This window comes from Ursus americanus, chromosome 1, assembly GCF_024610735.1.
Source record: "Ursus americanus isolate L20-20 chromosome 1, mUrsAme1.1.p, whole genome shotgun sequence".
Classification (NCBI taxonomy): Eukaryota; Metazoa; Chordata; class Mammalia; order Carnivora; family Ursidae; genus Ursus; species Ursus americanus.
The window spans coordinates 48,200,270-48,224,672 of record NC_142127.1 but is presented as its reverse complement, the minus strand read 5'-3'; the positions used below and the strand labels follow the sequence as shown (position 1 = coordinate 48,224,672).

At 35.1% G+C, this 24,403-nt stretch overlaps 1 protein-coding gene across 7 annotated transcripts in view; it reads right to left on the bottom strand.

Annotated features, from left to right (window-relative positions):
* Positions 1-4,019: 4,019 nt before the first annotated feature.
* The window catches only part of UBR3 (ubiquitin protein ligase E3 component n-recognin 3), a 240,858-nt gene continuing 220,474 nt past the window's right edge, over positions 4,020-24,403 (bottom strand). For all 7 annotated transcript variants that reach the window (XM_087861299.1, XM_045780091.2, XM_045780116.2 and 4 more), the window contains 4 exons: positions 12,909-13,088; positions 7,416-7,625; positions 6,703-6,842; positions 4,020-6,409 (listed from right to left, as the gene is read on the bottom strand). In XM_087861299.1, coding sequence (XP_087717425.1) covers positions 6,292-6,409; positions 6,703-6,842; positions 7,416-7,625; positions 12,909-13,088 — 648 coding nt within the window. In that variant the 3' untranslated portion in view covers positions 4,020-6,291. The remainder of the gene's footprint in view (positions 6,410-6,702; positions 6,843-7,415; positions 7,626-12,908; positions 13,089-24,403) is intronic.

Sequence of the window (24,403 nt, the reverse complement as noted above, 5' to 3'; positions counted from 1 at the left end):
AAGTGTCTATGTTCATTTAGTCATATTAGCTCTTGTCTCTATTGCGCAGATGAGAAACCAACGTGCGGCAGGCATTGAATTAGCTATCTGGAAGTCACTCGCAATCCCTTTTATCTGCCCTGTATTCCTTTAGCATAGAGGCTCAAAAGCTAAAACACTTACCTTCTCAGATTTCTTTGCATTTAATAGTGGCCATGTGACAGTACTGATAATGAGATGTATGTAAAAGTGCACTGGGAGAAGCCTTCTCTTGCTGAACAATGGACAACACCTTAGGAAGAAGCCTTTGGCCTTTTCTCCTGCCTGGAAAACAAGGTTAGCAGCCATCTTGCTTTTCATCCGCATAGCAGCCTGGAGATTAACAGCTGTCCTGTGGCCATGAGGATGAAAACTATAACATAACAATATAGAAAAGGTAAACAGTAGGGGTCTACATCCACGACGATTTCCTTGTGCAGCCTCCCCTTCCTGGTCTGCCTACCTTTCTTTTGCTTGAAATAAACCCTTCTTCAAGCCATTGCTTAGTCAGGTTTTTTGTCTGAAACAGGGCACGTTCCTAACTAATATACTGAGGTGGAGTGAGGTCATTCAAACCCAGGTCTGCTGACTTCAAGCCCTAGACTCAGATGGTAAAACAAACCATCTGAATAATAGCAAAAACTACTTGAAAGGGGGTTTTGATACAAACACAGCCAGGTGTCCTGCAGAGGGATATGACCTGGCCACGATAGGGAGACTCAGAAAATTGTGTTCTACTCCTCCACTTCATTGTCAGCTTTCTACTTTCTCACCTCCAGAAGCTAAACTTTGGCTTCTGCCTCTACCACATCACTAATACTAAGCTTGGCAAACTATGGCCCGCAGCCTGTTTTTATAAGTAGTTTTATTAGAACACAGCCACATCAATTCACACTTACGCAGATCAATGGATGCTGTTTGCCTTGCAGCGGCAGAATTAAATAGTTGTGACAGAAACCAACTGGCCCTTTATAGAAAATGCTTGCTGACCTCTGCTCTAAATCAAGGCCATAGTACTCTTTTTAATATTGCAGTCTGCCCTAATCTCTTACAATGACTTCCGACCGCCCTTAGGATGAAGACCAAAATCCATAACATGGCTCAGGAGGCCGTAATTAGACTCCTGCCTACCTTTCCTGCATCACCTCTTGCTACATACTCCCCTACCTTCTGCTTTCAATGCTTCAGCTGTACTTCATTTCTTTCAGTTTGTTGAGTGTGCCCTGCCCATGCTAATTTCAGAGCCTATGTGCTGCATATATTTTCAGGGCCTTTAGAGTCCCCCCCCTCCATTTCTTCCTTCACTTAGGTCTTATCTACCCTTTATTCAGGTCTCAGCTTAAACATCACTTCCTCCACGTAGGCTTCTGTGAACTCCAAAATACATGAGTCCCCTGGTTCCCACAACCCTCTGCCTAACTTGCTGATAACATCTACTTACTTGTAATTACATATTTAGTGTTGTTTTCCACGAGATGGTAAGCAAATACTAACCTTACCTGCCTTGTTCAATGTGATATCCTCGACATTTAGCTTAGTGTTCGGAACATAGTAGGCACTTAAAAAATACTCCGTGCTCTCCCTCACCCTACTTACTTCTGTCAAGTCTCTTCTGATACTGTTCGCTTCTGTCTCTACTACGATTCACCCAGCTAACCCAACCATGGTGTAGTGCAGCCAGATTGATTTTTCTAAGACGAAAATCTGATTATGTCACTCTCCTGTCTAAAGTCCTAAAATGGCTTCCCATGCTCTCTGAACAAAGTCTAAAACCCTTAGAAGGCTTATAAAATCCCTTTGTAATTTAGATTTTATTTATCTCTCAAAAGCACCTACGTTAGAGTCAAAACAATTCCCCTTCAGGTCTGTAACTACAAGTTCTCTCTCAACCTTGGGTCTTTGCCAATGGTATTCCCTATACCTGCCTGAGACATTACTCCCCACACCTCCACTTTCACCCAGGTATCTCCTACACAGTATTTGGGAATCTTCATAGACATCTCTATCCCCTGGAAGCCTCCTCATACTTTCCAAGTCTGGCTTAGAGATTCCTTCAGATGAGATCAGGCATGTTCAGGGTGGTATGGCCGTAGACATGGCTTAGTGATTCCTTCAACAGTAACTTACACTCCATTCTCCTCCCAGGCAGCCCCACCACCCCCAGCCCCTTAACACACACACCATTTGTAACATTAATCACACAGAAAGCTATATGAGAGAAGGGACTATCTGGCTTCTTTCCCATTGTACTTCCAGTATTCATCACTGCTTGGCGCTTAAGAGGAGCTCAATAAATATTTACTGAATGAATTCAAGTGCTTCAACAGAAAAGCAATTTGTCCTAATTCCAAATGAAAACTTTGCAAACTTGCATTACATCTGCTCTTTAAGTCTCATCATGAACTCCAATCCTGCAGCCCACAATCTACCCAACATGGACCCCACACTCATTTCAATCAGTACTCCTAATTCTCTTACCACCTGATATTGCGCCCGCCTCTCTAATCCCCAAATTATGAATTAATTTAGCAGTCTAATTTCTACCCTTTGGGTCCTGGACTACTGAGCTTAGGGTCTCTATAAAGTCACAGAATGTTTCTAATTGGCTCCACTGAAATGTTACGGCTTCTAACCCCATTGTGCTTTCACTGACTTCTGTGGTGCTTCTCCTTATTTCTAGCCTAATCTCTCCTACCATATGTCTAAACCCTACCACTTAACTCAAAACTCCCAGATATACGAGGCCTGCTCACCCTCCACAGACGGTCCTGCTCCTCTGTCACCAACATAAGAGGGACTCAGATATGAGTCCTCTTCCTTTGCTCTAGACTTTCTTTCCTTTCTCTTGTCCCTTTTCCTTCCCCTCAAGCTGAAGCCTTTATCTGTGCTCTTCCCTACTTCTCTGGCTTGCTCTTGGGCTCTGCCACATTAATTTTGTTATTGCTACCTCTTACGCTGCAGCTCTACATAAGGTCCCATCACACCTTTTCATTGCGTTGCATCTTCTGGAGTCACATTCACTCCACTGCTACTTGATTACAGCACCCTAGGATGGTGAGCTCTTCCGTATTCGATGTGCTTCATTATCGTCAAGGGAGCCTGAAGTGTCACAGATCAAGAAGTGATCATGTTGCCATCCTTCTGCCTACTCCATCTCATCCAGCCAGATCATAAAGCAAAAGAACTATGTGCTGTGAATGGGACTGAGACGGTCACAAGTCTTCTGCCCTCCCACCAACCATCACATGTTGGGAATAACCCCCAGTGACTGTATCTTGTCTTGGTAATTTGATTAAAATCATGGTTAAAATCATGTTGCGCTTTTTGTTGTTCAACAGGACCACAAAAATAAGCCAACAACAGGAACTTGAGAGTCAGCCATTACAATCCTGGAGATGGTACAGACTCTTGGTTCATATATTCTCTCGCACTGTTGTCACCTCCAAGCCCTCAGTGCTTTCAATCAGCATCTTTTCTAAGTCACAGAAATCAACAAATACCAAAATACATAAAATGGAAAAAAAGGTTTGTGAACACAAATGGATTCCTAGCTGATGACTGCTTGTGAGCTTCAGGATGGAGGGATAGGGGCGAACACTGTCAATTCCAACAAAACCACAGACCATTCAAAACAAACATTATCATAAAGCCCTTTAGATTTCTGAAGTCTAGCTGGAATTTTCAGAAAGCACAAAGGACCACAGCAGTGTTCCTCAGACCTGCATACCCATTTCCTTCTCTCCAACTTTCAAAAACACACACACTTAGCAAAAAGCTTTGCATTCGTTTTAAGAGAAGAATAGAACAGGAACTACCTCTGTAAATAAAAGGCATAAGGAAAAACAAACCCTTTATATTTAACTCCACCTCAGAGCAACTATTAGTTATGTTATGCTTTGATCTTTTCTGCTGTGCTCACTTACATATATTATTGTCAATACCTTTAAAAAAAAGAAAAACATGTAAGAATTAAACATTTTAAGGACCTTTCACAAACCAAATGACAGTAGGTTTTTATTAACATATCTTACAATGTTGATTATTCCTAGTTTTGTAATCTCTGCTTAATTATAAAGATTGATTTAGCCTCTACAGTAATGTACTGTATTTAAATGATCATTCATACAAGGTATCACACCAGTACATTTTTTTTGAATAATATACACACATCACTCTAGCTTGGACCTGTTATTTTTAAAAGTGGGTTTATAAATGGGACTTATAAAAGTTATGGGGAAAAAAATTAAAGTTCTAGTTTAGCAGCATGCATGTATGTAATTCAAGTACAATTTTCAACCAAGTGCTTTTTAAAAATTTACTGGTGACTAATTCACCAATATCAAAATAAACACTATCAAATACCCAAATTTTAATGTTAAGGCTAATATTTTCACTTCACATCCATATGCACAATCATAAAACATTCCATTTTAAATATGTAATAATCAAAGTCTGAATACATTATACCATGTATATATAGCATCAGAGTTTCAAACTGTAGAATTATTCAAGTTCATGAATCCTGTAACAGTATTTACTAGAGATTTAAATTAGCATTTTGCTCTTCAACCACACTTACAAATGGTCTGGTATTCAGAATGACCAATGCAAAAAATATGACAGGCTGAACTTATGATACAGTATTTAAAAAAGTAGCAATGTGTTGGAAAGGACAACTATTTAGTTAAACAGAATCAGTCTCGTCTTTCAGAAAGTTATCTTAATATTTTGGAAATGTATATAAAAATAGCAAGCTATTTCCATGTATTTTATTGTAGAGCTATAGGTAATTTTTTGACGTTTTGAACACATTTGAATACGTACTGTTCTGCTCTATTTTAATGCAAGGCCATCATTTAATGTCCATTTTCACATTCTGTAATGTCATGTCTTTCAATAATTTTTAGAACATAGATCTGACTTTATTTTTGTATTTTATCATTAGATGTTTTTTAGTTTATTTTTACATGTAAAAATGTAATTTTATATAACAAGCCATGGAAGTCCAAAGTACCAGGAACTGCTTGATAACACTATATATTAAATAATCAAATTACTAAATCATTTGGAAATCTTGTTAGCAATATATAACATGCTTTTCTGTAATCTTCCTTCTCTATTTATAGAGTGGGTTTTAGCTCAATCATTCCCATTCTTACTGATTAAAAAAACCCAACAAACATAAATTTGCTTTTCGCAGCAGCTTCTAAGAAGAATGCAGATGCACGGCTCATTCATGAGGGTCATCACCACTGAGCCTCTTTTTTCCTTTTAGGAAACTAAGCAGAAATAGCAGTGATTATGCTGCATAAATACAATATAGATGAGCCTCTTGAGCTGACGGGAAAGTTCCAAAACTAAGCTTCATTTGTGGGTAAGTCTGAGCATTTCCAATTCAATCATTTAAACAAAAACTTGGTTGGTAATAAAAGGTAGGCATGCACAAAATCAAAATCTGCCACGTGTATGCTCTTAAAACTTCTGATTTTATAGTAAAATCTATTTCTTAATACCTCAAGTAATTCATCCAACTAAAATGGCAAATTTTGATTTTTAAGGACTCCCTTCCCCAACCACACACGTCCCCCAAAATGTACTGTATTATATTAACAGCAGCTATCTACTTATTTTACAACTATTTCAATTATTTACCTGGGGAGAATATTTATGAAATTCCTGAGAATGAATTAAGTTTTCAGCAAAGCCTTAAACTTTTAACAGATTCCTCACGATAAGAAAAAAATTTAAAGTCCTACTATTAGACCAACTTTTACTATACAATATTTCACATAAATCATGTTTTACATTTTTTTTCTAATTACATACAGCAAAAATCTCAAATCAACACAGGAATGGCAGAGGGAAAGGATGCATTGTGTTTAGCAGATGCAAATTAAAACACACAGATATAAAGAAGCAGTAAAACTTTAAATAAATCACACCCACTCTAAGTATCAATGAATAGCTGATATGCGTTGCTGGGAGAATCGTTTTTAAATGATTTTGTCAACAAGTTGTGCTTCTTATTAATTGTGGACTTAAGAAAAAAAAAGGACTACTAAAGAATGATTTAATTTGTTGTTATGTTCTCCAGATACTTAAAAAAATTTTTATTATACCATTAATGTGATTACCAAGCACCTAATTTTGGAAAGGCTTTATATGTTTTCTTTTTCTCCTTCAGCAAAAGCGTTAATCCCCCAAAATTAAGGTAAAGCTTATTGTTGATAAATTCTTAATGAAAATGACATAATGCAATGCTGAGGTGCTGAGTCACAGCCCATTGTAATGTGGACCCCATCTTTTATTGATGTGATCAAAAGTATGAGAAATCCACTGTTGCTCAAGAACTTTGTATCTTTCCTTACAAATGTAGAGAGGTTTGCCTCGCCTAGAATAAAAAGGAAAAAAAGGCATTAAAAGTTATACAATACAGTGAAGATTTCACACACATTTAAAAAAAAAAAAGATTCTTCATGGTTAAAATCTCACATAGTTTGGTTTCATATTTCCTTAGCATGTGGATGTGGAAAGTATCTCAAAAACTAGAAATAGCTCTAACTTAATGACTATCAGAATTTAATATAAAAAAATTATTGTTATAATTACAAAGCCAGGAATGGCGCGTTGTTCCTATTGATGAAACTTCAACAACACATTCAAATACACCCATGCGTATCTAACCTAAGATCCCGATCTTCTTCTCCATGAGCATCCAAATATACAGAACCCCAGAGGCAGAAGCGGTGCCCTCGAATGATGATGATCACCGATGCGTTGATCAAAAGGAAAATCCCTGTCCCAGCGCCACAGTTCTGAGAATGCTAAATAATTAAAAATATATCAGTGATCTTCATAATCAAATGGACTTTATAAGAAAATCAAGAATGCCTTAGTTAGAGGTCTTCTAAATAATACCAAAATATTTCTTAAATTTTTAATAAGATTTCATCTAAGTTAAACTTATAATTTCATTCTTAACATTTGATTAATAATACATTAGGAGGAATTTGGGTAAGGATTATCTAGGAAAGCAATTAAGAGCCAACATAAACCTAATTCAGAGGCTGGCATCCACAATAGCAGGTATGACTGCTGTTTCACTGCCCAACATGTAAAAGCCCCTGCCATTAAAGAGCAATGTGGGCAGTGGGAGGAACTGGAATTGTACTTAAGAAAAGTTCTACTCACTTACATAAAGCCTCAGATGTTTGGGTTTTTCTTTTTTTTTTAAACCATTCTACTAGATTAACAAAAGAACAAGAAGGAAATCCTTGTGTACTATGTTTTTAATTAAAAAAATAGTTAATAGGAAGAGCTGACTTAACCACACGTACCACATTTCCATGTGATAAGTTTGAGTTTTCATAAATTTTATATTATTTACTACTGCTTACCAATACACATTCACAATAACTTTGTTGCTTGCAGCAAAGTCCTTTCAGGCATACAAATGTACCACAAACGAGGCAAACAGCAGGATCTTTAGGAACCTTAGTGCAGACACTACAGGTTTTTCTGTGATAGTACTGAAAAATGGTGTTATAATTCTCAGGCAACTGGAGCAGGTGTGGTAATTTCCATCTTGACTCTTGGATAAGCAAGGCCTAAAATATTATCCAAAAATATTCATTAGTCCTATGTATTTAAGTCACTAACACAAAATGCTTGTATTTTAAATGCCTTTTTTTTAAGGAAAAAAACATCTGTTTCTAAGTATGTGGCTTATTTTCTTTATTAAAACTCTTCCCATTTCTATTTTATAAATGACTAAAGTAGTACTTCAACAATTACCAATCTCTATTTTAATGCAGTTTACAATTAATATATGATGTCAGTTTTTAGATTAAGCACCGTAAAACATTTAAACTTGTCATTACTTTAAAAGAAAAATATTAAACATAACTAAGAATGCATGGAAAATATATCTAGATGTATTTGTTTTTAAATATGCTTAATGCAAAATTTTAAACAGCTAAACTTTTTAAAAATCAAGTTGTTTTTTTTTTTTTTAAGATTTTCTTTATTTATTCGACAGGATAGAGACAGCCAGTGAGAGAGGGAACACAAGCAGGGGGAGTGGGAGAGGAAGAAGCAGGCTCCTAGCGGAGGAGCCTGATGTGGGGCTCGATCCCATAACGCCGGGATCACGCCCTGAGCCAAAGGCAGACGCTTAACCGCTGTGCCACCCACGCGCCCCTAAAAATCAAGTTTTGATCTTTCTCAGATAAACAATTTATTGGCTTTTCTTAAGGTAAGAAAGAAACTTAATTTCTTATAGCTATAACTCATTATTTCTAACTCAACACTTTATAATTTAGAATCTCCTTCTTAGAAGATGTAAAACCTTCTCATACCACAAGCTGTTAAGGCCTTTTGTATCCATAAGTGCTAGGGCTGCAACTCTTTTCATAAATTTTCTGCTATAAGTGTGAAAAAAATGCCAAATCAGTTAAGTTTCCCTGCAGAGTATACTTAATTCATTATTTGCAGTTGTACAGAAACACTGGTAATAGCACTAATTTTTTTCTAGACGCCTCTCCATTAACACTTAGAATAGATAAAATGTAGTATAAATCTATTATCTCAAGGAACTGTATAGATGGCAGGCAATTCAAATGGTGATCATTTTACATTACCTACAACCATAATCTATCTAAACAGATGCAGTGCTTAAATAGTCAGCCTGGCACTTATCAATAACTTCATGGATAAAGTGGCCATGGAAGCAAGGATAAAGACAACATATGTGCTTAAAATATGCTATTTGCCTGTATTCAGTGCCCAAACTCAGCCTGCAAAGACTGCATATTCTGTAATGGGTTGATTACATTGCACTCTTCCATCAGTGGAAGGAACAGCAATTTGTCCTCACTGAACTTGGTACCTATCTAGATTAGGTTGTAAATTACCCAGTAGCTCACACCACATGGTCTTAAAGAATTTTCTTCGTAAAGAGAAATGTGAGGCAAAGGTGGATGTCTATGGAATGAACTGATTCTAACATATATTCCAACATCTGACAAAACCGCTCATCTTTTAAATGGTGAACTACTTTGCTAATAAATTTTTAGATGGTACCAGCTGGGAGAAAATGACGATTAAATGAGGTATACGCTCCTCCAGAATGAAGCACATGCTCTAAAGCAACAACCAGAATATTGTGGGTGATCACTTTCTCACAGGTGAAATGCATCAGTTTGGAAACCAGGGAGTGCAAGGTGATTTTGGTATGTCTCATGATTACACCTAAGAATTCAGTTTTTTATTTCTGTTTTCTGCTATTCTGAATTCTTCTGTGGTTTTAGGACCACCCTAAGGAAGTCGTGTACTATCCTCCATCAGAGGATATGATAATAGTTCCACTGAATTAGAAACTAAGCGTCATCTGGCCATTTTAGGTTCCCCACGTCACTAGGAGAAGAAAGGAATGGCTCACAGCATTGTCTGGAGGGACTGACCCTGACTATCAAGAAGAACAGCAATACTGCTATACAATTAGCAGCAGAATGTTTTGCACTTAGCGATTCCCCCAGCCCCACTATTTGCTGTATCCCAAGCTTGAAAGGTAAACTATTCTGGCCTTAATATAAGCAAGACAGAACCAATCACCAGAAGCTCAGACCTCTCAGAATAAAGTCTGATTCACATTCTTGGTCAAATAAATACAACCTGTTGAGGTTCTGGTCAAAGAAGGTGCAAGAAGAAAGTCATATATTCGACTATATATTAGCTACAGCTTTATGACTACTTACAAATGTTCTTGCCTATGATGGCATATCTTCTTGCAATATTTTCCACTGTCTTTTTCTTTCACTTAACTATGGAATTCACAGTGAGGAGCTGCTAATTAAAATTTTCCAGGCCACCAGGGTGTAAGTACAAGAAATCACAGACGGAATGGACATCTCTCAGAGCCTCTGATTTCAGAGATGTCTGATGATGTAATTATTGGACGTGACTTCAGGTTACACATTTGGGAAAGTGATAGATGCATTTGTGATTATAAATGGAATGGTTGCATCATTTTGAACAGGGGAAGAAGTGAAACTCTGTGAATGAGAATAAGGACGTCTATGTGCCAACAGGTAAGATATGAAGACAGTGCGCCACCAGCGTTTGTTATTTGTTTTTCAACTTGTCTATCAACCTTATCTGCCTTCTTACATGATTAACAGTATTACAAGTACTTTTGGAAAATAACCTCTTTTCTTGTTCCATACAGGTCTGATAGGGTTGCCCTATCACAAGATCCTGCCCCATCACAAGGGTGTACAAAGGACGCAAATTAGGCCAATCAGATCCTTTCTCCCAGGAATCCGAATCTTGAGCACCAAATAGAAGGAAGGAAAGTGGTTCACGTGGGGTTATCCAGTGGTAGCACTTCAGAGAAAACACACCAAAACTGTCTGTTGCAATCAAACTGTCTGTGACCAAAGGACCTTAGCTGATACAAAAAATTAGAAGTAGTAATTCAGACTATCTTTCAAGGGTACTTGTGTTGGACTATTCAGCTCCAATCACTCTTTACATCTTTTTCAAATTTAAAATTCCAGGTAAAGAAAATCTAGTTGGCCTGGGTCAGAGTGAGGACTAGAGACAGAACAGAATGGAACAGGGACAAGAGTAGGGATGCAGGTCAGATGGGAGTGCATTCAAATAACTGGTAAAAATTCTGCACAAGTAGAAATAAATAAATGGCACTATTCTGGCTCTAAAACAAATCATTACCACTCAATTTTACAAAAAGATTATTTTTAAATGAAAAATTCTTATTTTCCATCAATATCCATACCAATAATAATATATCTAACATGTAAGCTTGCTATTATACTATCAAATGAGTTAATTTTTATCTATTGTTTAACCCATGACTCCTATGAAGACCAAAAATTTAAAGTACACTCATCACTTCCTCCTGTCCTGGTTCTACAATTGTATCCATCTCTTACCCCTAGTCATTCATTATAGGTTTTTAGATATCAGTATATAACTTCAGATTCTGGATATAATCTGAAAATAAAGAAATTACTAGATAGGAAAAAGATTTTTATACATAATATACAAGGTTCAACTAATGTCTTGAAATTGTCTTTCCTTTAAAAAAGGGGGAGTATAAAATGATATTATCTCAAGGATTTCAATAAAAAACAGAAATGAACAAAAGCAGAGACATTTATTATTTATGCTTACTTTGCCTTTTTTATTCACTCAATGTCTAGTCTAGTCTGACACCTCTATCTAAAATCAGTCAGTTAAGCATCTGCCTTTGGCTCAGGTCATGATCTCAGGGTCCTGGGACGGAGCCCCGTATTGGGCTCCTTGCTCAGCGGGGATTTTGCTTCTCCAGCTCCCTCTTCCCCCCCCCCCTGCTCATGCTAGCTCTCTCTGTCTCTCTCAAATAAATAAATCTTTTGAAAATAAAATACTAATTTTTTATTGTCTCCTGATGTTAAAATTAAAATTCTCATTTTTTCCTGAAATATGGCTCTTCTTTCACCAGTTCTATTTCTACCAATGATATCATCTCACCAGCTAACTGTTCCACAAATATTTATTAGGAAACTAGTCCATAACAGGTAATTTCTAGGAACTAGGAATTCAAAGATAAATAAGGAAAAATTTTTGCTTTTGGAGCCCCCATTCAGACATATTAAACAAAGGTGATAAATATGGTAACTGTTAGGGAGCATGGCAAAAGTACTGTCATACAGCACAACAGAGGGAGGGGATTAGAACTGGAGAAGAAAGATTATCAGACAAAGCTTTACAGAAGAGGTACATTTATCTTAGCAAAGCCTTGATGAGTGATTAATTCAACAGGAGTAGGAAAATTGCTTTAGATAAAAGTAACAGCAATAAGCAATAACACAGATGTTTAAAAACATATAGCACACTTAAGAAACATTCTTCTGTGGTTTGAGCAAGTGGTAGCAAGGGAGTGGTTTGGATGAAGTTAGAAAGACAAGCAAGGTGGTGAAAACCCCTGAATGCCATGCAAAGACTTCCTATCTTCCTCCATAGCCAATGGGGCACCATCAATGGAGTTTTAAGCACGATCAGATTTCTATCAGAACTATGCCTACTAGTTACTATTCTTTTAATGCTTTGTGTTCAGATCTTAAAGTCAAATACATCTGGTCATTAAGTCCTATATATTTTTCTCAAATGTCTCTTGCATTGGTTATATTGTCTAATTTCTACAATCAGAATAATAGACCAGATTTCCTTCACCACCTACATAATCTCAGGTTTCCCTCTCTCCTTACTTCAATTTACCTACTAAAAAGCTATCCAAATTACCTCCCTAAAACACTACTTTCATCATACTATTCCATTTCTCAAAAACTGTAGTTCCACTTGTAGAGGAAAGTCTGAGCATCAAACCATGACATTCATAGCCACCTCCCACTGCCCCCACTTTACCTTTCCGGTTCACTTATCTTCAACACAAAACCTTTCACCAGCCAAGCTGGCAGGAGAGGCCCAACAAATTTTAAAGTTAAAGACACGGCCTTTTAAATCTGCTACTCCAAATCTCTGATTTTTATGTGACAGTTCTCTTCCCAATAAGCTTACAAGTACCTTACTATCTTAAAATTCCTTTGTATCTTTCAAGACTAGTGCTATGATTATTTAAGACATTCAATAACAACCTGATGACCTAAAATGAACTTAAAATAGCATATTAATAACTTAGCTTTGTTAACTGAAATATTTTTGCTTTTAGAATCATAAATATTATATAAGGAAACCATTTATTCAACATAATTAGTTTAATAAATGCTGCCAAGAACAGATGACCTGAAATTTTTAATTCTTCATTATTCTCTTACCCTATTAGCATATCACCACTATGTCAAGTGGGTAATACTACTCTTTTTACATACCTTTCCTTGTTCTGCATGTCTTTCAGTGAATGAATTTATCTCAAAACACCACTGAGATATAATATCAAATGCTGGAACTGGCCAATCCAGACAGGAGGCACTGATGAATGGATGTTCTGTTTGGTAAAATGTTGGCAGAAGTCCCAGGCAGCTGGAAAGAACTGAAAATTCTTCTTCTTCCTTTTAGACATGAAATAGAAAATTCTCAAGGCATTTCATAAAGAACAGTTCCCATTATAGATATTTTAAATGTCATCCTCATCAATTACTTTTGGACAGTAAGAAAATTTTCTTAACTGAGTCCAGTAAAGCAAAGTAAAGGGAGTAGAAGGGGCAAAGAAGAGAGAACAGTTTCCTAGCTTTTTATCCAAATATCCCATAGTATTTCTCTTTGAAATTTAAATCTTAAGTGCCATAGCATCTGCTTCTTCTACATATTTATTTTTTAAATAGTGTTGTCACATTTCTGATGAATACAGTCTATAGAACCTAGCTACTTTACGAAAGTAAATGTTTTGGGGGCAAAGGGAAAGTAACTTTTGGTTAAAAAGACATAGGCTGTCAGTGTGGATGAAGAACAGTAAAAACACGGAATTCACAAGATGCAGTACAAAACAATTTGCCTGGACCCTGAATGAGTGTGAAACAAAGTCAGTTTTTAAAAGACGGTGGAGTTTTTAAAAACTTGAGAGATCTAAGTGTCAGCTAAGCTGAAGTTCTATTCAGTAATAACAGAACCAAAGAAATCAGTGAGTTAAGGACTGGTATCCTGAATTTTAAAGGAGTTTGTTAGTCTTATAAACAGCAAAGCATACTCCCCAATCCTTCTTTATTTAACTAAAAGACTATTTAGGGGCTAATATGATCACTTTCCCCTGTCCATTGGATCAATGCCTATCATCCTTCAAATTTCAGCTCCCCAGGGAATTCTTTCCTGACCAAACTTAAAGATACCTTAGATTACTCAGCTCCATTCAGATAAAGTTAATCCTTCCATGCTTTGTAAACACTTCTGTTCGTGTGTTTATATTTTCTATTAATTAATTTGAAAACAAATCAGCATTTCCTGTAAGACTGTGGGAGTAGTCCCTCGGGTAGGGGCTCTGTCCTCCCAGTGCTTGGCACATAGTAGACATTCAACAAACATCTGTTTGCAAAACTAATTATGTAGATTAAGTATAAAACTCTAAAATGTGCTACAAAGAAAAAATAAAGATAAAAAAGCAAAATGATATGCAGGCTGAAAAAGATGTTCATTTTTATAATCTCTAGAAATGAGGCTATACATCTCCCATTTTTCTAGCTACATAAAGGAGGTATCTTTAAAAACTTTATTGAGGTGTAGTATATACCATAAAATTCGCCCACTTTAAGTGTAGTTTGATGAATCTTGGAAAATATGTAGTCAGGTAACCACTACTACAATAAAACTTTAGAACAATTCCATCCCCTCCAAAAATTTTGCTTTTGCCTGTATGCAATCAATTCCAGCCCCTACTCCTGGCCCCAAGCAACCACTAATCCTGCTTTCTGTCATTATATTTCAGATTTTTAAAAATTTTCATATAAATAGAATCAAACAGAGTGTGTGTGTGTTTATTATCTTTTGTGCCTGGCCTCCTTTTACTTAGCATATATTTTGAGATTCATTCATGTTATTGTATCAGCAGTCCATTTCTTTTTACTGCTGAGGAGTATTCCACCATATGGATATACCACATTTTGTTCATGTATTCACTTACTGATGAATTCTTGGTTGTACACAGTTTTTGACTACTACAAATTAAGCTGTTTTAAACATTTATGTAAATCTTTACGTGAACATATGTTCTCATTTCTTTTGGTAGATACCTAGAACTATTGGGTCATAGTAAATGCATGCTCAGCTTTTTAAAGAATTTGCCAAACTTTTTTCAAATTTGACTATACCACTTTGCATTACCACCAGCAATTTGAGTTCCAGGTACTCCAAATCCTCATCACTTGTGACATTAATTTGTACTCTTCTAATCAACAATAATGGTGAACGTATTTTCATGTACTTGTAAGTCATTCATATATATTCTTATGAGAAGTGCCTGTTCAAATTTTATACCCGCTTTGGTTTTTTTGGTTTTGTTTTCTTAATTACTGAATTATAAGAGTTCTTGACATATTCTGGATACAAGTCCTTTCTCAATATATTTTTTAAATTGAGATATAATTCGTGTACCATAAAAGTCACCTTAACATGTACAGTTTAGTATATTCACAAAATTGTGCAACCATCACAAGTAACAGAATATTTTCATCACCTTACTCTAAATGGAATTACTTTTTAAATTTCATTTTCAGATTGCTCATTGCCTATACAAAGAAATAAAAGATTTTTGTACATAGATCATGTATCCTACAAACCTGCTGAACTCATTTATTAGCTCTAATAGTTTTTTGGAGATTCCTTATAATTTTCCACATATAAGATCATGTAATTTGCAAACAAATTATTTTACCTCTTCCTTTGCAATCTAGATGTCTTTTATTTGTTTTTCTTGCCTAACTGCTCTTCTAGAATTTCTCATTCAATGCAAAAAGAAGTGATGAGGGCAGCCATCCTTGTCTTGTCCCTGATCTTAGAGAGCAAGCTTTCTATCTTTCACTATTAATTATGATGTTAGCTATGGGTTTTTCATACATGCCCTTTATTGGGTTGAGAAAATTCCTTTCTGTTCCTTGTTTTTTTTAAATGTTTTTACCATGAATGGGTGTTGAATTTTTCAAGCATTTTTTGACTACTGAGATGATCATATGCTTTTAAAAAATCAACTTTATTAATATTGTGAATTAAATTAAACGATTTTTATTGTTGAACCAACTATGCATTCCTAGGATAAACCCATTTGGCCATAGTGTATTATCCTTTTCTATTGCTAATATTTTGTTAAGGCTTTGGCTTCTTTGTTCATGAAAGATCTGGGTTTGTAGTTTTCTCATGATGCCTGGTTTGGGTATCAGGATAAAACTGGCCTAATAAAATGAGTTTGGACTGTTCCTTCTTCCTCTGTTTTCTGAAATTTTGTATGTGTCAACACAATTTCTTCCTTAAATATTTCATAGAATTCACCATGATGTTATCTTTGCTAGTATAAAGTTGTTGACTTCTCTTTTTTGAAGGATAATAATCATAGAAGTTTAATAAGCTAAATCAACTTTCTTACTTGACACAGATCTAGTCAAGACTTTCTATTTCTTCTTGAGTCAGTTTTAGTAATTTGTATTTTTCAAAGAATTTATCCATTGCATCTACATGATCAAATTTGTTGGCAAATATTATTCATAATAATCTCTCATGTTTCTGTAGGGATGCTTCTTCCTTCATTCCTGATATTGATAATTTGTACCTTCTTTTTTTCTTATCAATCTAGTGAAGAGTCTGGCTCCTGGTTAAAAATTTACATGTGATTTTTTTCAGGCCTAACTACAGCAATTTACAAAGGTTTTACTTCACAGGCTTTGTAGGTCAAAACCGCCCTCCCTACATCAGACTCAATACATAGCCAATGCACACAGCCAATGCATTGTGGTCTCTGAAGGAATTTACAGTCAAGGTCTCAGACCCCTCCCCTCCCCCAGTCACATTCTTTCACATATTTACATTCTTAGCTCTGGTACCTTTACTCCTAGGCTTCTTTATCTGAGGCCTTGGGAAGGGGTCTCTTCTACTCTTCTACTCTTATCCCTCCTCTGCCCCTGACTTTTCTCTACCTCAGAGTCCATAAAATTGCCAAAGCCTTTTGTTTGGGGGCTGCCTCAACAGATCCCCACATTTGTGCTGATCCACCTTATCCACAACTGGTGTGTCATTTCATTCCATGAGGGTAAATGGAACAGGAGGAACTGGCATTTTCTCTGGTTTTAGCCTCTTGCTTATATCACCACAATAAGTGATTGGAGACTTATTAACTCTCTCACTTTTGGCTTGTTGCTTTAATCAGCTACTCTGACACCTACCAGCTCAGTTCTCTCCTCCAGCTCAGCTGAGGTCCTAACATTTAGGTTTTATCCATTTTACTGGTCTTTGCAAAAAAACAGACTTTGATATTCTCTACTATTTCTCCATTACTACTTCATGGATTTCTGCTCTGATTTTTGTAATTTCCTTTCTTTTACTTGCTTTGGGTCTAATTTGCCCTATTTATAGCTTCAGAAAATAGAAATTTAGATGAATGACTTGAGAACTTTCTTCTTTTTAAATATAAGCATTTGAAGCTATATCTCTCCAAGAATTATTTTAGTGACATCCTGTGTTTTTTTTTGCTATGCTGTGCTTTCATTTTCACTCAGTTTAAGTATTTTTTAATTTCCTTGGGATTTCTGCTTTGATATACGTTATTCAAAAGTATGTAGCTTAATTCCCACACATTGGGGGTTTCCATATTTTTTTGTTATTGATTTTAATTCTTATGTGGTCAGAAAATATGCTGTATGATTTCAACTCTTCTAAATGTATCAATACTTGCATTATGGCTTGACATATGGTATATTCTGGTGAATATTCATGTGCACTTGTAAAAAAGTATCCATTCTGCTATTGTTTGGTGAAGTATTCTATAGTTGTTAATGACACCAAGTTGATTGATAGTATTGTTCAGATTTCATTTATACTGTCTCCTTGTTATTGACTAGTAAGAAAGGACTTGGCGTCTCCAGCTATAATTGTGGATTTGTCTATTTCTTCTTTCAATTCTGTCAATTTCTGTTTATGTAATTTGGGGCTTTGTTGTTTTGTGCATATATATTTTTAACTGTTCTATCTTCCTGCTATATTGAGAAAGGGCATTTATTTCTAATATAAGGCACAAAAATAACTTGAGAAAAAGGGAACTGCCAATGGTAGAAAAATAGCAATGTTTTTCATCTTTATGATAGGAAATCCAACAATGAATAAAAATTAACAAAGAACTACATAAATGAACTTTTTTTTTCTCCTGGCATTCACAGACTACTTCAGGATTTCTTGGCTTATTTTTATGCAGCAGATGTTGCGTCCAAATGTGGGTCACTAAAATGAGAGAAACCCTAGCTGAGGAAAAATTTATTAAAGAAAAATAAAAGCTTCTCACTTGACTTAGATAAAATAGAGTGGCAGACTCTTCTAAACAAAGAAAAGTCATGAGATACTTTTTTTCAAGATCAGATAGTAAGTTATCTTTTTACTTGTTTTCATTTTCTAATTATTTTCAAAAGAAACATTATATAAAAAGCAACTTGTAGTAAAAAGAAATAAAATGGCTCCTAAATATGGATACACTCAACCTTAGGAGAAATGCTAATTAAAACTACACTGAGATATATTTTACTTAGTCAAAAGATCTAGAGGCAAAGATCAAATAGTTTGAGAACACACTACATAGACACGTGATTAGGGAAACTCTCATACATTACTATTAATGTAATTGATATAACTTCAGTGAAAGGCATTTGGTAATAACTATCAAAACTACAAATGTATGTAAGGACTGACAGAACAAACCACTTCTAAGAATTTATCCTACAAATACAATTGAAAACATGCAAAATAACTTGCATGTGCTATTATTCATTGTTGTATTGTTTATAAATAGCAAGGGATTAGAAATAACCCAAATGTTTATTAATAAAGGACTGATTAAATACATCCTGGTACATCATACAATGAAATATTCTGAATCTGTAAAACAGAATGAAGAAGGTCTTCATACACTGAATATGAAATGATCTCTAAGATACACTCTTAAGTGAAAAAAATGCAAGCTGTAGAACAATATGTTAAAAAGGGGCTAAAGAAATAGTACACACCTCTACACATGTATTTTTTGGTATATCTGGAATAATATAGAGGAAACTGATAGCACCTGATGGTGACTGAGTGGGTAGGGAGAGGGGTAAAACAGAAATTTCTCTCATAGAAAATGACACGAAGAAATGGAAAGACATTCCATGCTCATGCATTGGAAGAATAAATATCGTTAAAATGTCTACACTACCCATAGCAATCTACACATTTAATACAATCCCTATCAAAATACCAATAGCATTTTTCACAGAGCTAAAACAAACAATCCTAAAATTTGTATGGAACCACAAAAGACCCCAAATACCAAAGCAACCTTGAAAAAGAAAAGCAAAACCGGAGGCATCAAATTCTGGATTTTCAAGCTATATTACAAAGCTGTAGTGATTAAAACAGTATGGTACTGGCACAAAAATAGACACACAGATCAATAGAACAGAACAGAAAACCCAGAAATGAACCCACAACTATATGGTCAATTAAAATTTGACAAAGCAGAAAGGAATATCCAATGGAAAAAAGACAAGTCTTTTCAACAAATGGTGTTGAGAAAACTGGACAGCAACATGCAAAAGAATGAAACTGGACCACTTTCTTACACCATCTACAAAAATAAATTCAAAATGGATTAAAGACCTAACTGTGAGACCTGAAACTATAAAAATCCTAGTGGTGAACACAGGCAGTAACTTCTTTGACATCAACAATAGCAACTTCTTTCTAGATATGTCTCCCGAGACAAGGGAAACAATAGCAAAAATTAACAAGCGAAGGAAACAACAAAACTACAAGGCAACTCATGGAATGGGAGAAGATACTTGCAAATGACATATCTGAAAAAGGGTCAATGTCCAAAATCTATAAAGAATTTATACTACTCAACACCTAAAAAACAAATAATTCAATTAAAAAATGCACAGAATACATGAATAGACATTTTCCCAAAGAAGACATCCAGATGGCCAACAGACACATGAAAAGATGCCCAATATCACTTATCATCAGGGAAATGCAAATCAAAACTACAATGAGATATCACCTCACACCTGCCAGAATGGCTAATGTCAAAAACACAAGAAACGAGTGTTGGTATGGATGTGGAGAAAAAGGAAACCTCTTGTATTGCTGGTGGGAATGCAAACTGGTGCAGCCACTCTGGAAAACAGTATGGAGGTGTCTCAAAAAGTTAAAAATAGAACTACCCTATGATCCAGTAATTGTACTACTGGATATTTACCCAAAACATACAAAAACACTGATTCGAAGGGATACATGTACCCCAATGTCTATAGCAGCATTATTTATAATAGCCAAATTATGGCAACAGCCCAAGTGTCCAATGACTGATGAATGGATAAAGAAGATGTGGTCTGTATGTATGTTTATATATATAATGGAATATTACTCAGCCATAAAAAGAATGAAATCTTGCCACGTGCAAGGCCATGGGTGGAGCTAGAGACTATTAATAAGCCAGTCAGAGAAAGACAAATATCATATGATTTCACTCATTTAAGAAACAAAACAAATGATCGCGAGGATGGGGATGCAAACCAAGAAACAGACTCTTAACGATGGAAAACAAACTGATGGCTACCAGAAGGGAAGTGGGGGGGTGGTCAAAGAGGTGATGGGGATTATATATATAAGCAAATATAAATACTACTCTTTCTCCCCTATCTGTATTTAATACAAGCATGCCTTGCCTTTGGTTACTTAATATATTTTTGAGATTTTTCCATATTAGTGCATAGAAAATGTTCTATTCTTTGCTGCAGAGTATTCCATTTTATGAATAAACTACAATTTATTTAGCCAGTTTCTTACTGATCGACACTTGAGATGTTTTCAATTATTTTGCTACTTAGTATGTCTATTCAGCTATCAATAAATTGATCACCCTATTATTGTACTGTAAGAGACATCTATAGGTGGGGTATTCATAACTAGACTGACATTCAAAGAGAGTATAATATGCAATATTATAGTGGTTTTTACAGACTTAATACTAGAAGAAAATTACCTGTACTCCTCAAAAAATGTTTTGTGTAGCAAGCAGCACCACAGCTCAGAGGTTAATAGTGCAGATTTGGCATCCAGACTAAATGTGTTCAAATTCTACCTGCTTAAAATACTAGCTGTGAATCTTGGGTAAGTTACTCATCTCTGTTTCTGCTTCCTTGTCTGTAAAGTGAGGATTATAACAGCTACCTCATAGTTGTTGGGAAACTTAAAAGAATGTAATGCAAAGCACTTAAAACAGTGCTAGCACATGTCAATATATAATAAATGCTAGTTATCATTATAATTATTCATGGCAAAACTACTGTTGACAGAAGAAAGAAAAAAGAATTAAAGGAGATATATTAGAACACTGGTTTTCAAATTTGGGGGGCGGTGGTTGTAATCATAGTCTCCTGTAAGAGTCTGTTAACCATTTTATTCCAAGAAAACTACACATACACAAACATCTTACAAACAATGCTATGGAATTCAAAAATTACCTGAAGTCCCTGCATAAGAATTCCAGAGTAAAAGGATAAATATGAAAGGATACATTTAAGTAGGAGAAAATATAAGAGAACTATACAGATTACAATAATTAGCCCTATTATGGTGGTAGAAATAGTGTTAGATTAAAACATTTAACTAAATTAGGAAGGTCTAATAGATTACTGTGGAAAGCAGAACGTTGTGTTGGAACATAAACTACATATCACTCTTGATGAATTCCATGCTTACCAAAATGTTAAAAAAATTTTTTTAAATATATTGTTAAACTCAAGCATCTCCTGGCTATTAGAAATAATTACTGAATTTATTAGCAAGGTGGCTAAATGTAGATGATTAATGTTCAAAAACTGATTGGATTTCTACATTTTAGCAACATATCAGAAAATACAATTTTAAATGATTCCATTTACAATTTAAAAAACAAACGAACAAAAAGACATGCATAGGAAACTTTAGAAGAATTCTCTTTGGGATACGGCAGGAAAAAAAGGATGCTGCCTGTTACTTCCACTGCTCAAAATTCTAACTGGACGGGTATTAAGACAAGAATAGAAAAATAAACATTTGAAGGAAAGGGACAATATTGTCCTTATTCTCAGATGATATGATCATAATTACATAAAATACCTAAAAGAATCCACAGGCAAACTATTAGCATCAATAAGAGAATTCAGCAAGGGGCCAGTCACAAGAACACACCAAAATCAGTAGTATTCCACACCAGCAAGGAGTAATCAGTTTGTCATACAAATAAGACATCATTTAGATAGAAACCAAAACCATAAAGCCTCTTTATAAAGAATGTTCCAGACTTCAAAATGACAATTTTTAAGTTCTGTTAAAAGTATTAAAACAAGACCTGAATGAATGGACATATAAACGATGCTCAATGCCTTAAAACTACATGTTCAAAGCAATTCTCATCTAACGTCTTACAGGATTTTAGAAGAAACCTTACAAATGGATTATAAAATTATTTATGAGAATAAATGTCCAGATATAGCTAACCAGAAAAATTAAATGAAAGTAACATACAAAAAGTGGAATCTACAAAAGTTAGCTTACACAGATGATAAAAATCTAAACAAAAAGAGAGCAAACTTCTATCTAAAGTTGTAACCTAACTTTTCTCCTTCAGTTGAATATATCCATATCCAGCCAATCACTCAACTTGAACACGGGCAAAATACTTTCATTTGGGCCCCACAAACTTGCTGTATATTTCCTCCTCCTGTTAATTGTACCAGAAAGGTTCAAGTCTCTCGGGTCCAAAACCCAAGTACAGTATGACTCTTCTCCCTTAAGTCCCACATGTTCAACTAAAATCCTGACTATTCCATCTCTGAAATCTCTAATTTCTCCCTATTCTCTCCAACTAGCTTTTCTGTTCCCAGTTTCCATTCCTCACACTTCCAAATCTGTCTTATATTAGAATGAGATTTTATCCTAAAATATAATTTGAATCATGTCACATTTTTGTCTCAAATCTTTCAACGGTCCAAATTCCTTCATGTGAAATTCAAGATCTGCTACAACTGCACCTTAATCTATTTCTAACACTATGTAGCATTGTTCCTTTTTGTGCTTCCTAATTGATGCATTTCCTCCTTGTTCTAAGCATATGCCTGGTGCGCTACTACAAGCATCACAGCCAACCCCCAGCCAGCTTTCAATGCCTAGTTCAAGAGCTTCTGCTTCCAGATAATTTCCAGCTTATGGGAGAAAAATACCTTCCAATAAAAACAAATGACAAAATAAACTGTAAGGTAATCAGCACATGAAGAATCACAGCCTATGGCATTTAAATATGAAGGAAGAAAAGTTAATGAAGGAAGTAGTAGATTTTTTTCTATTAACCTTCTCCATGCTTGAGGATGCTCATACAGTAGTCCCCCCCACTTATGACAGTTTTGCCTTCTGTGGTTTCAGTTACTGGTGGTCAACTGTAGTTTAGAAACAGATCATCAATCTTCTGACATATGGTCAGGTCAATAGTAGTTTAACTCTACATCATATGCCTACACATCATTTCATCTCATCATGTAGGCATTTTACCATCTCACATCATCACAAGAAGGGTGAGTACAATACAGTAAGATATTTTAAGACAGAGACTGTATTCACATAACTTTTATTATAGTATATTGTTATAAATGTTCCATTATTATTGTTAATCTCCTACTGTGCCTAATTTATAAATTAAACTTTATCATAGGTATCCATGTATAGAAAAAAAAAAAACTAGTATATATAGGGTTCGGTACAAGTACTGGTTTCAGGCATCCACTGGGGGTCTTAGAACATATCCCCTGCAGATAAGGGGGAACTACTCTATGCCAACGGAAACACTTTTAAGTTGAAATTTAAAAATAAGTAACTATGAAAGAAAATATCTAATGGATGAACATTTTTAATTTATTCAATATCCATAAACTTTAAATGTTTTGAGGATAAATGTGAGTTTATCTTGAATCACTTAAAAAAAACCAAAGAATCTAAACTATTTAATGCAATGGTCAATTATGTAAGAGAGAAAGAACAATCAATTGCTTAATTCTGATAGATGGCAGGCTTCAAAGACCACATATATGATAAACATCTTAATTCCCATATCAAATTCCCTGGAAACAGATGACAGATAATGTCAGGATTATAATCCTATAAGCAGTCTGGCTTACTTACCTTCTAGTCCCCTATTCTGTTACTTTCTTGCCTACTCACATCAATCTAGTTTTATAAAACAGATTAAACCAGTGATAATTCATGTATCCAAATTTTTAACATAACTGTCTACAAATTGAACATTTTCCTGTTCTAAAATTATATAAATGCCATCATGTCTTCGGACAACCAGCTTTCTGACCAACATGACTTTTAAAAGGATAGTAAAAGCTGATGATGATCAGTGATTAATATATCAATATGATAAGAATAATGATAAATATATCAATATGAATACTACGATACTGATCAAGTATTGGACATTTACTATCACTGATCTCATACAAAGTTGCTCAAATATCAAGTATTAGTAATATCATAAAAGTAAGTGCACTAGCAAATACAAAAAAATAACATTAATAGTAAATGTTCTAAATATTTATTCCTTTGAGTTAGACTAACATATTTGCATGACAGTTCTGTATATAGATTAAGTATTATACTATGT